The following is a 12,269-nucleotide window of genomic DNA, read 5'->3' on the forward strand; positions in this document are numbered from 1 at the left end:
GGTGGTCTGTGCGGTCTCCGCTCCATGTGTCGCTGTCTCCGCCTCCGCCTTCTTGTCATGGTTACATGCAAATGAAGCGTGAGTTCCCGAAAGGTGTTGAAAACTCGTGTGTGGCTTCGCTGGAATGGGTTTTCTTCCCGGCAAAGCAGAGCTCTGGCATTGAACTGCGCTCCGTGCGCATCTGCATAATTCTATGCCCAAATATTTCGCTTTTTTGCATGCCATCTTTTGTTGACAGCCAGAAGCCAGGCTCTGCTCCGTTTTCAGTCGTCCAATTGGTGCAGCAGGCTGTCGAAATTGTTTCGTAATTGCAGTGTTGACAGCAGCCACGTGGAAGGTCCTGGAGAAGACGATCTAAGAAGCAGATGGCAGAGAGCTCGAGCGGAGGGGAAATGGATTGAATCGAGGTTTCTAAGAAGCCAGCGGAAATCTCAACTTTTATAGTCGTGCGTGGAGCAAGAAAGTATTCTTTACTTACTAAATCAAACAAAACAGTATTCAAGAATTTCAAAATTAGCTTTACTTAACGATTATGTTTTAAGAAAACAAAACCGTGGTTCAGGAATACTTTTTAATAAGGAAAAGGCTGACACTGGCCGCCGGTTTTTAGAGAAGAGCTGCAGAAATCAAAGCATACAACTTTAAGCAATATGTTAAAAAACTACACAGAGAACAACTGAAACTCAGTATAAATTCTATTTAGTACAAAGTGCCCAGAATATAAGGCTCATAAAATACACGGTGTTAATGCCCGGGACCGGCAAATAATCCCATAAGATTAATGTAATTTAGATATATCTCGATTTTTCATTCTTAGTTTCCAATTTCTTGTGATGTCCATAATTAAAATTTAATATATAATATATTGATTTAAGATTTATTCGACCTTAAATCATGTCCGCAACTTTCTTATTTTATTAATAAATCGTACATGTTTTAAGTACCAGTATCGCTAGATTTAAGAGTAATTCGTTCTCAATTGTAACGAAATCGAGTATTATCTGTCTTGAAAGTTCGTACATGAACGTTGTATCGGGATTTTCGATGCTTGGCGAAGTTTTTACAAAAAAATATTTGATTCAAGCACAAAATTCTTCATTTTTCTGAGTGTAGATACGGTGCGTATAATTTTGTGGTATTAATCAGTTTGAAATTTTATTTCTTGTTGTTTGTTCTATTTCGAATATGGAAGTGTAAATAATTAAATAACATATCTCAATGTGAAAATAAATGTACTTTAAAAATTTGCCATGCGGAGAACAATTTCATCCTCACTTGTTATCTGTGTTTAACTTTTTTCTTTTTACTCAATTAGTATTGCTTATGAATTTCTGCAAAAATGAACAGATTGCCAGAACTTTCTCATTTTGACTTCAAAAGCAATGTCTACATTCTTTTTAAGTGTGCCGGTTTTTCAATTGCCGACTTCTTTAGAACTGACATTTAATTTGAATAATTTAAATTCGCCTTTTCTAATATCTAAACTTTCGTTCAGAAAGTGGTTAGACTTGAGAGAACTTAATTGCTCATATCCCGGGCGTTTCCCCACCTTCTTCTGTCATTCAGCATATCCTGACGCATCCACGACGAGATCTTTTGGCAAAACAGAACGCGCCACAAAATTGCTCAAATGCAGCCAGACATTAACGTGTTTTCAAATTTTACGCAGGCAGCCAAACGAAGCGATGTGGTCCCTACCCCTCGGAGATTCCCAGGAAAAGCCACACATGTGTGTAATTTTCTTTACGAGGCGGGGGAAGGGCGGAGGGGACTGGGGCAGGGCCCAAAGTGTTGCCTGATAAACGATGTCTGCTCTTCAGAGTGTCCTGCTCCATCCGACCAACAGGCAGCGTCGCCAACTCCGTCGGAATAGAAAATTCAAATTTGAAAATATGGAAATGCCGGCGACGACATTGGGCATGGCTGAGGCAGCTGATGCGGCTCCCTGCCCCTTCCTGTGGCTCCTCCTCTTCCCCTTTCCCAGAGGCATGCACCATTGGGAGTGCAGCTATGCAAGTCGAGCCCCCAGCTGAAGTCGCAGGCGATCTCGGGGTCGTAATTCGATTAACACCTTTCGGGCGACGGGGGAATGGAGATGACAACTATTGGCCTTTAATTGGTGAACGGCGTCGATGATGGTGCCACCCCTACTCCCCCATCCCCTCCAACCACCGCCACACGACTCCCCCCTTGTCTGCGGCTTATTAGGTGCGGAAATCTTTATTGATTGATGCATTGTTTGTTTTGGCTTGTGGATGACTCTGTGACTCCTGCCACGACCGCCCGCATTGTCTGCCACAAGGAGTCTGGAATGGGGGAGGGGGAGGCCACCAGATGGGCGGGCCATCGGAGTGCCAAGTGCTAAAGTACTTCCATCTCAGATCGTAACTCTTTCAATCAGACTGCGACGCCCTTCGATGGGCGACACGTGTTTCTCCGGGGAATCCGCTTGCCAAGGATTGCAGCTGTGACCTGGGGCAATACGCTTCCGGAAAACGCATTTTCAACAGATAGATATAGAGAGAAGCCTTAGTTGGTAAAAGTAAATCCGGTTCTTTAGACAAGCTCCAGATATACTTGTAAAACACGCAAATTGTCACCGAATTTCAGAATAAGCCATTTTAAATTAGGGTAAAAGATATAGAAATAGGTAAGGAAGCGGATAGATCCCCCCCACCCGGGTTAAGAATAATATAAGTGATGTGGAACGTCCTATAAGTAATATGTGTTTTATTCGAAGTATTTGATTTGGATCCGCCACTGAGGTTAGGTAATATTTTTGTATTCATCCTTTATAATATATTTATTTAGAGGCCTCGCAACAGGAAGTATTCTAAATTCGGTACTTAGGAGACGCACTGTTTAAAACCGTTCCTTTAAAAGAAAAGATACGATTTTAGGTTTTATTCAACAGATGCTTTAACCCCCATAAGTTTCCGCGCTGGACATTCTTAACTGGCCTCCATCTCCCCTTACCAACTTTAATGCCAGACTGCAAATTGCATTGCCAATGCAAAAGAGAAATGGAGAGACAGAAAGCAGAAAGGAGACAGGGCGGAGAAAGGACGAAAAATCGCCTTTAATTAGTTCGCCTTTCGTTTAATGCAATCGCGAAAAAATATTTTTAATTTAAAACGCGTAATTCAATATCTCGAGTAATTTTATTTACCGCCCACCCCCACCACTTACAAGCGGTGGCCGGGGGCGGAGGTATCTGCGGATGGCGATGGGGGCGTGGCTGTTTGTGGGGCAGGACACAAAGTGCTGCCAGTCATTGTCGCTGTCCGCTGTCCGTTGTCCGTAGCGCGTTGTCCGCGTGTCCTGTTCGATTTTTATGCCAGCACAAAGTTAAGTTGAGCATTTTTGCGTGAACCCCGATCGATGCAGCACACATCCCATATATGCGCTACATATACGTATTCATTCGATATGTGGGGCAGCATTCCGGCAGCGGGAGGGTCCTCCAGCGCTGTGTAAATTGAGGCAGGAAATGCCGTTCGAGGGTTCAAAGTTGATGATTTTCAGGTCAAGAGCTGTGCAGCGGCAGCAACATCATCGACGGCAGCTTGCCACTTGTTGTTGCTGCCACCGATGGTCAGTAATTTCACTGGCTTTTTTATTTGGTGCTGCCTTAAGTGGCGATCAAATTTCTTGATTGAAGCTCCAAGTGCGAGACAATGTGCAGCTGCTTGTCCTTAAACAGGATACTCCAAATGACCCGAAGACTGGGAGCCAAAGGCGGACAGGGAATGGGATATTGTGGGGCTGCAGAAGTAATTGCTTAAATTGAAGCTATAGTGCAACAAACGGAGGAAGTTCCAGTGGCCGGAATAGAAATTTGAGACCTTATCCGGCCTGGGAAGTCCCTCAAAGCAGCTTAAGCGACGAAAATTATGTGCATCGAAACATTTTCGTTAAAGTATATAAGGTCTGCTATACTTATTTCTGTCTGGTACTTCACTGTTATTACATAACATACATTTTTTGATTCCTGTTGGTAGTAAATACAATATTACCATTTGATTATCAGATGTTCTATATTAAAAATGTTGGTTGTCAAAATAAGTTTATTAATTTTATTAATCGATTAAACCGCCTTTGAATTTTTATTTTAACATTAAAAACGGAAAACAGGGTAACGTAATGTTGATAATTACAATCTATTTGTTGAAAATTTTGAAAAATGTGACTTAAATAATGTTTAAAGAACACAAATTAATTTTAAATCCATAGGATCCTTTGTGTACAACTCTTTTTGTTTTATAACTTTAATAACAGTGATAAATTAATATTAAAATAAAAACAAAGTCTCAAAAATCGGATTTCTTTACTTTAAAAGTCTAACAATAAGATATAAGTAAGTGATCATTTTAAATTAATTGTTCTCACTTTTTCTATTTGCTTAAATTAAATGCAAGAAGTAGGATCAAAGCCCCCTAACATTTGCAGAATTGGCCTTTTTAATGTTGTATTCTGAAGCTTATTTAATAAACGCTTAGGAAGCAAAAAATATTGGTTCCTGAACCGAGAGCCAAGTCCGACTGACGGCAACTAGCCAAATCAGAAGGCGTAATCGCAGCCCCCTCGGAATCCACAGCCTCCGATAATATTCAATGTGTCAAATGCAGGCGAGGGATTCCTGCTCGCCCTTTCCGAATGATGCTCAAACATTTTTGCATACAACAGGAAATTGATTTTTCATCGACAGCAGGGAATATCGGGAAAGCAAGACGCCATGTCCTATGCAAATACTTTCAGACTGCAAAAAATTTGCGTCACGCGGCGTTGCCACATTGCGAGAGTCGTGAAAGAAATGACAATTTCTTCAGCTTCTTCTTCCCTCCGTATCCTCCTCGTTCTGGGAAAGCTGTCAAAAAAGCTTCAGCAACAACTTCCGCTACATGGCAGAGAATTGGTGGAACCTGGGGCGGCGAGCGGGGGCAGGATGCGACCTGCGCTCAAAAGTTAAGCCATTAGCGAAATGTCCTTTACTTTGCTTATAACGCAATTTTCTGCTTCTTTTCTCGGCCATGAGCCCCTCCCCCGCCAGCCACCTTTGTTTGTTTCGGACACTTTTTGGCCAGGTCCACTCGGTTTTGGGCTGGGTGCTGAATGACAACTTCACTTGTCAGCGTTTTGGAACTTTTGCACCTCCCCTCGCCAGCGCTGGCTAACTTTTTCCGGCGCTAATGAAGTCGAAGGGTATTTTTTGGCTGTGTGGAAATGTTCCTACAATCTGACAGCATAATTAGTAAATAAAAAACTGTTTTGTGTATTTCCCACTTCAGTGGTGGCTTACAAATTTTTGGTAGTAAAAAAAGAACGAAGTTCTTAATAAATGTGTAGCAATCATTAAAACGTTTTATTTAGGCTCTTGATTGATTGGTTGAAGATTTAATAATGTAGTGTTTCTAACTTATTTTTGTGGCTTATGGAACATTGGGTTATTTTTGGTTCGCATTTAGATTTACTTTTAATGTCCGGTAATAACTACATGCATACAGTGGTCGGCATAAGTATTTTGACAAAATAAAAGTTAAGTATACTCATAACTTGAATTTACTTCTTGTAAACTATAGGCATCAATGGAAAGGTAATTTCAATGCCGTTTGAATGATACAATACATTTCTTTACCCATTCAGTACTTATTGAAAAGGACGAATTTGTGTAAATCAACTTTGAAATTTAAAAAAAAAACTTTTTTCCTCGTCTTGAAAACTTAAATTTTTTGATGCAAAAAGTTTCTTCAAACAAAAACAATAGTAACTGCAAAAAGAATTTTTCAAAAATCATTTTTCTTATATTTTTTATGATTTTTTGAAGGTGACAATGTCGGAAAAAATTTGTATGAAAAGGACAAAAATATGGCTCAAATGCCTGTTTTTAAGCATTTTCAAAAATTCATAAAAAATATAAGAAAAATGATTTTTGAAAAATTCTTTTTGCAGTTACTATTGTTTTTGTTTGAAGAAACTTTTTGCATCAAAAAATTTAAGTTTTCAAGACGAGGAAAAAAGTTTTTTTTTTAAATTTCAAAGTTGATTTACACAAATTCGTCCTTTTCAATAAGTACTGAATGGGTAAAGAAATGTATTGTATCATTCAAACGGCATTGAAATTACCTTTCCATTGATGCCTATAGTTTACAAGAAGTAAATTCAAGTTATGAGTATACTTAACTTTTATTTTGTCAAAATACATATGCCGACCAGTGTACGTTTAAAAGTGAGTTCTTTAAATTCCTCAAATAACCTATTTCTTGTGGTGCACACAAAATATTGAATAAAAATATCAAAAATATGTTTACAAATTATATAAATCAATTATGTATTTATTTTGTATAAATGTTTTTTTTTTCCTTTTTAATATATTTGAATCTGAACGATTACTCATGATAATAATAAAATGTTTCCTACGTACATTATATTTTTTTTTTAGTTCGACCTCAATAACTAAAAACATTTTAAAGTCCTAAAAATGACTTCCAGTATTTACTTGCTAACTGATTAGTTCATTATTTAGCAGGTCCATATTACTTTTCAAATTTTTTATTGGGATTTTTGTGAGCCCTTTGTGCGTGCTAGGTATAAATCGTTAGGGAATATATGAACCTGCAAAGTTGTGACTAGCGCAGTAATTTATAAGTTTTAGAACTTGTAGCGTTAGGAAGAAGCCTAAAACAATAAATAATAATAATAATAATAATAAGGCGGAACTCTAAAGATATGTTAATTTCTTTCAAAATAAGCCCCTGTTTTCAATTCTTATTATTTTTCATCCTGACGAAATCCAGAAGCATGTTACTCCGCTTTCTGAACGATTAATAATAATAAAATGTATCCTACGTCCAATAATAAGACATATTCTTATTATAATTTATTTTTTGAATTGGTCCTAAAAAGTTAGAACAAGCTTAAAGTCCTAAATATGACTTGAAGCTTATTATTTGCTAATTTATTAATCCATTTCCATATTTTTTTTACATTTTTATTGAGTATTTGGGAGCCATTTGTGTGTGCTTGGTTTAAAACGATATGGAATACATACATGAATTTACAAAGGTGAAAAACTCTAATTATTTGTTAATTTCTTTCAAAATAAGGTGTATTTTTTAAAATAAGCCCCATTTTCCAATTCTTATTATTTCTATTCCTGATGAAATCCAGAGGCATGTTACTCTGCTCCTAACAGAGACGCTTCTCTGTTGCCCGATAACAGCCCTGTTGCAAAAGTCTCCGCCAACAGTGTCGATGTAAGCCGCTGGCGATGCTGTTATTACAGCGCTGTTGGCCGCAGATAATCTGAACGAAACTGGCGTGCAGCGCGTAACTCGGTGGCAGAGCTCCCCTGCGCTCCCATTTCCATTTCCCCTCAGCCAAACAGCGGCAGCGAGTTGGCCAAAACCAAACGCACTTTTTAACCTTCAAAACAGAGATTCGGTGGGCTCTCCCGCTCTCTTGCGATGCTGCAGCGGCAGCGCTGCCGACGTCGCGACTTCACCACATGCGCAGAAATCGTGCTGCGGTGAGCAGCGCTCGCTCTCTGCAGAAACTCCCACGACACTTGCGCTCTCGACGCACTCTCTGCGCTCTCCGCTCTCGCAACTGAACGAAAGATGAGACGGCAGAGAAGCGCAGGCAGAGCAGCGACGACTGTTAGTTTAACAGCTATGCATATTTTAATGGAACAAAATGGGCATTTATCTCAAAGGAAGTCGCTCTTTAGTCACTTCTAAAATAGGAAGTATGTAAAATATTTAGTAGCTAAACCAAATGCAACTATTAAGCTCGGAAAATATTTATGCAAGATAAACATAAGTGGGTTAAGCTAAGCTAACTAAGCATAGTTCAATAAGATCTTTTGAGAGCAGTAAGTGATTTTAAATAGTTTTACAATAGTTCAAGCCTTTACAATAGTAAGCCCCAGGTATTTGTGATGTTTACTTTTAAAGTTACCAATACGCTTATTTATTTTTAATACGTGAGTTGGGATCGATCATTTCTAATAGTGCAAAATGCGTGTAGGGGATTACATTGCAGCGCTCGCTAACATTTGTGCATGGACCACGGCTCTCGCTCTCTGTTAACAGCGCTGCCATCGGCTTCGTTGAGTTGGGAGAGGAAGAGAGAGAGAGAGAGAGAGAGCGCTCTCCCCTCTTAGCCGCTTGCTTCCGTGGTTTCTCCACACACGGACTCGGTTCGTCGTTCGTTTTGCACTCTCATTCGCATTTTGAAATTCGTCTCGAACGGTCCAAAATTCGACGTCGTCGCTCGCGAGTTCGCTCCACAGTCCGGAAAATGTGGATATACGAAAAGTAGCGAAAGTATCGAAAATCGTCGGGGGGAAACCAGAACCCAGAACCAAGCGAATGGTGGCTGGATCCAACGAATTCTGAAACAGCCTCTTAAGATCGCCGCGCAAAACAAATCCAAACCAAACACCGTCTTCTCGTCGCGTTCTGTACTCCCAATCTCCCATCGTGTGTGTCCCGTGTTTTTGAGTGAGCGTCTGCGGGAAGGCCCAAGAAATAATATTCCGGCCTCGGCCGATTGTGATTGAGCTGGGACCCTCGCAGCCCGCAGATTAACCGCCTGGAGTGGCCCAGTAGAAATGTTTTCAGTGCAGTGCGCCCAGTGAAAAGCCTGGAGTAGTGCCCACCGAGGAACCTCTTCTCTTCCTGCTCCCCCGCGGAGTCCTCTCCTCCTCTTCTTCTTCTGTCCGGTTGGCCGCGCGGCCAAGAGCCCCCAAAGCCGCCAAGATTAAGTTCTCAAAGCAGCACGCCCACCACGCGTACCGCCACACGGACAACATCTACGACGGCGGCACGGACACGGACGACGACGAATGTCCGCTGGAGGCGACCGCCATGAATCCCTACGAGTATGAGTCGACGCTCGACTGCCGCGACGCGGGCGGCGGCCCCGCCCACGCCCAGGCCCAGGCCCACGCCCACGCCCAGGCCCTCGCCCAAGGACGCACGCTGCCCATGAGCGGCCACGGGCGGCCGGCGGCGGAGCTGGCCCACGGCAGCCAGACGCTGCAGCACCAGAACCAGCAGAATCAGCAGGCCGCCCAGTCGTCCCACTACGACTACGAGTACCAGCACCTGGCCCACCGACCGCCGGACACGGCCAGCAACACGGCGCAGCGGACACACGGCAGACAAGGTGAGTGCGCCCTCTAACCCCTGGCCTCCGACCCGGAGGAGGAAGGGTTCCCTCAACATGCCTGTCAAGAACTCCTTCTTTGCTCAAAGGATTGGCCTTTTGCATTGATTTTTAGTTCTAGGAAGTCTAAAAAGTTATAATGCTTGTGGGATGGGTCGAGATTAAACCTTATACTTTCTTATAAAAGAACAATCCACCCCGCACTGCCCGTTTTATAATTATTAGAGGCTTTTAGGGTAATTGCTTAATAATAATAACTGCATTGATTTCCAATTCCCTGAAAGTTTCAAGAGAATGTAGAATGGGACAAGTTCAAAACCATTTATTTTTATTTTCTTAAGAAAGAAACCACCTTACTCCTCGTTCTATTAAATGTTTTTAAGGTAACCTTTCAATAAGGGAAAAGCTAATATGGCCTCTGCATTGATTTCCAATTCCCTTAAAGTTTTAAGAGAATGTAGAATGGGACAAGTTCAAATCATTTTACTTTTATTTTCTTAAAAAGAAACCATCCACCCGTTCTATAATTATTAAATGCTTTTAAGAGGACTGTTTAATAAGCAAAAAGCTTATTTCAGAACCCGCTCCGTTGCACAAAGAAAAAAGGAATTTCTTAATTCAAATGGCCATGTACCAATTCAGAATTCTTAAAAGCTTGCAAGTTCTTAACTTTAGAAATCCTCCTAGCTAAAGTGTTTGATATGAGTAATATAGCAAAGTAGTTTCTTGATTGGTTTCCCTTGACTTTTGAGTGCCGGAATTTTGTACAGACGAGTTCAAACTGGATTGTGCAAAATAAATTGTGATTCCAGCTTATGATTTAACATGGCTGTCTTTAAATACAGATCAATCGGTGTGTTTGTTTAATTTGGCAGAAGGGAAAACACATTTTAAAACCATTCAATAAACGTTTAGTGCTGTTATCATTATTCTTAGTTTTTGTGTGCATCAGGTATGATTAAGGAAAAACACAATAAAATAGGAATTTCCACGAATTATACCAAGCATTAATTAAACAGAAAATAAAGATAGTTGAACTGGCAAGCAAGTGGTAGACAGATTAAAGGGAAGGGTGGAAAATGAGTTAATCCGAGGAGGAGTCTGAGTGAATTCCCATGTTATCTGCTACTCCCAGTAATTATTCCTTCTGTTGGCGACGCAAACAGTCGGGAAAGGGGAAGAAGCAGCAAGTTGCGACAAGTTTGAACAAATTACGCCGCTTATCGTCGAATGCGGCCAAACATTTTGCATAAATTAAACAAATTAAGGCGGCATCCCCGATGGGAGTGGGTCCGCCTGACATTGAGCCCGCTCTTGTTTCATATTTCATAATTTCCCTTTTTCCGACCGAGCGCGTTTTTTCACGATTTGTCTGATTAATAAAGCAAGAGCCACAATAGCGAGCGCACAAAGCGCAGTTGAAAAGGATACTCTGTCAGTCAGTCAGGAATTAGGGGAATCCCAGACGCAGTCCCCGTCCCCGTGGAAAATGCCTGCGGCTGGAAAAACGCGAGACCTCTGAGAGGGGTTCGGTTTCAGTGGCCTGATTATGCACTGAAGGAAAACAGACACTTAAAACATCATGGTTTAATAATGAAATTAATATCATATGTCATTACCAAAAATATTTTAAACGTGTTATATCATTTAAAGATTATAATATCTTTACAACAAAGGCGATTGTTTTTATCTTTCTAAAAATATGACACTCCATATTTTGTAAATACCTCGCTTTATTGCTATTTGGGCCCAACTAATTAGCACCTCTGCAGCCAATCCGACCTATCCAATACTTCCCCGAACCCAGCCCTCTGCCACTTCCCAATAACCACAAATACACGCTTCGACATGCTCGGTTTTATTATTTCCGACTCTGCTCCTTGGCATTTGAACTTACACAAAACGGAATTTACATAACTTTATTTCTGGCATTTCCTCTTTGAGCTCCGCTGCTCCGTAGCTCTTCTTCATCCTCGTAGCAGTCATCCCACATTTCCCCGGTCTTCTGCTTCTTCTTGTGCCTTTCAGCGTTTTTGTGGTGTTATAAAAACAATTGCCAAACAATTGGAGCTTTGAAACGAAATAAAAATCAAATGGAAATCGAACCAGTGGAAGAAGCAGAACGTGTGTGTGGCTGTGGGTGTGTGCTACCTGGCAGCAGAGCGAAAAAATTGTAAATTTACAGCAACAAATAAATTTCGTAACTGGCAAACAATAAATTCCTGAGTCCCGAAGACTTGAGAGAATTTCTATCCGTTTTTGGCGCAAGAAATGAAATTGAATAAAGTGGGCCAAGGGGGTGTGCGATGGGGGAGGCGAGCTCGTAAATTTTCAACACTTCACCAGGCAGCAGCTTTTCCATTCCCATTGCCTGTCATAAAATTGCCAAAAAGCCAAAACAGGAAGAGCGAAAAGTGTGCTCCTGGAAAAGCAGCGGAAAATGCTTTCTCCCCCACTTTGACGCCGTGTTGATGTGTGAAAATCGCTCGAAGCTGGCGAGCAGAGACTTGAATGTCTCAATGTTTGATTTGTCGGCCGCCAATTAGCCAAATTAGGTCGAAAAAACCGCCCGCTCTCGGCCACTCTGCATTATTAAACGCAAACCACAAACTCCAGATGGCCTCCAAATCCAATCACAATCCCCGTCACAATGCAGAAAGGCGAGAAACACGCAACTAATTTCGAAAATGGAAGCTCAGCAAGGTCACCCTCCGAATCGGAATCGGAATCGCATTCGTATTGAGATTGGGTTTGGGATTGTATTGGATTGGATCGGTGTCGGGAATCGGAGGGCCCGCCATTTAGATTTTCTCACACTGAGTTTTCCAGCAGCGCGAAACCGAACAGAACAGAACAGAACGGAATGGATTATTATTTGTTTATGCCGCGCCCGATTAGTTTATGGCCCGCCCTAATGAGGCCACTTTGTTTATTTTTGTCTTGGCCACAATTTTGCAAAATGAAATCTCCACTCGTACCATTATTTCGAGCCGCTTACCACTTGCTTCTGTGCGCGGAGTGGCCCATAACCCAAACAATCCGTATTGTTTTGGTTGCCGGGTGTAATTACACGGGTGCGGTCGTTTCCCCAAGTGATCGGA

At 41.4% G+C, this 12,269-nt stretch overlaps 1 protein-coding gene across 5 annotated transcripts in view; it reads left to right on the plus strand.

Moving 5' to 3' along the window:
• Positions 1-8,238: 8,238 nt before the first annotated feature.
• LOC119554509 (teneurin-m) overlaps positions 8,239-12,269 on the plus strand; it is a 113,605-nt gene continuing 109,574 nt past the window's right edge. For all 5 annotated transcript variants that reach the window (XM_037865447.1, XM_037865448.1, XM_037865449.1 and 2 more), the window contains exon 1: positions 8,239-9,168. In XM_037865447.1, the coding sequence (XP_037721375.1) occupies positions 8,868-9,168 (301 nt within the window). In that variant the 5' untranslated portion in view covers positions 8,239-8,867. The remainder of the gene's footprint in view (positions 9,169-12,269) is intronic.

This window comes from Drosophila subpulchrella, chromosome 3L (assembly GCF_014743375.2).
Source record: "Drosophila subpulchrella strain 33 F10 #4 breed RU33 chromosome 3L, RU_Dsub_v1.1 Primary Assembly, whole genome shotgun sequence".
NCBI classification, from domain to species: domain Eukaryota; kingdom Metazoa; phylum Arthropoda; class Insecta; order Diptera; family Drosophilidae; genus Drosophila; species Drosophila subpulchrella.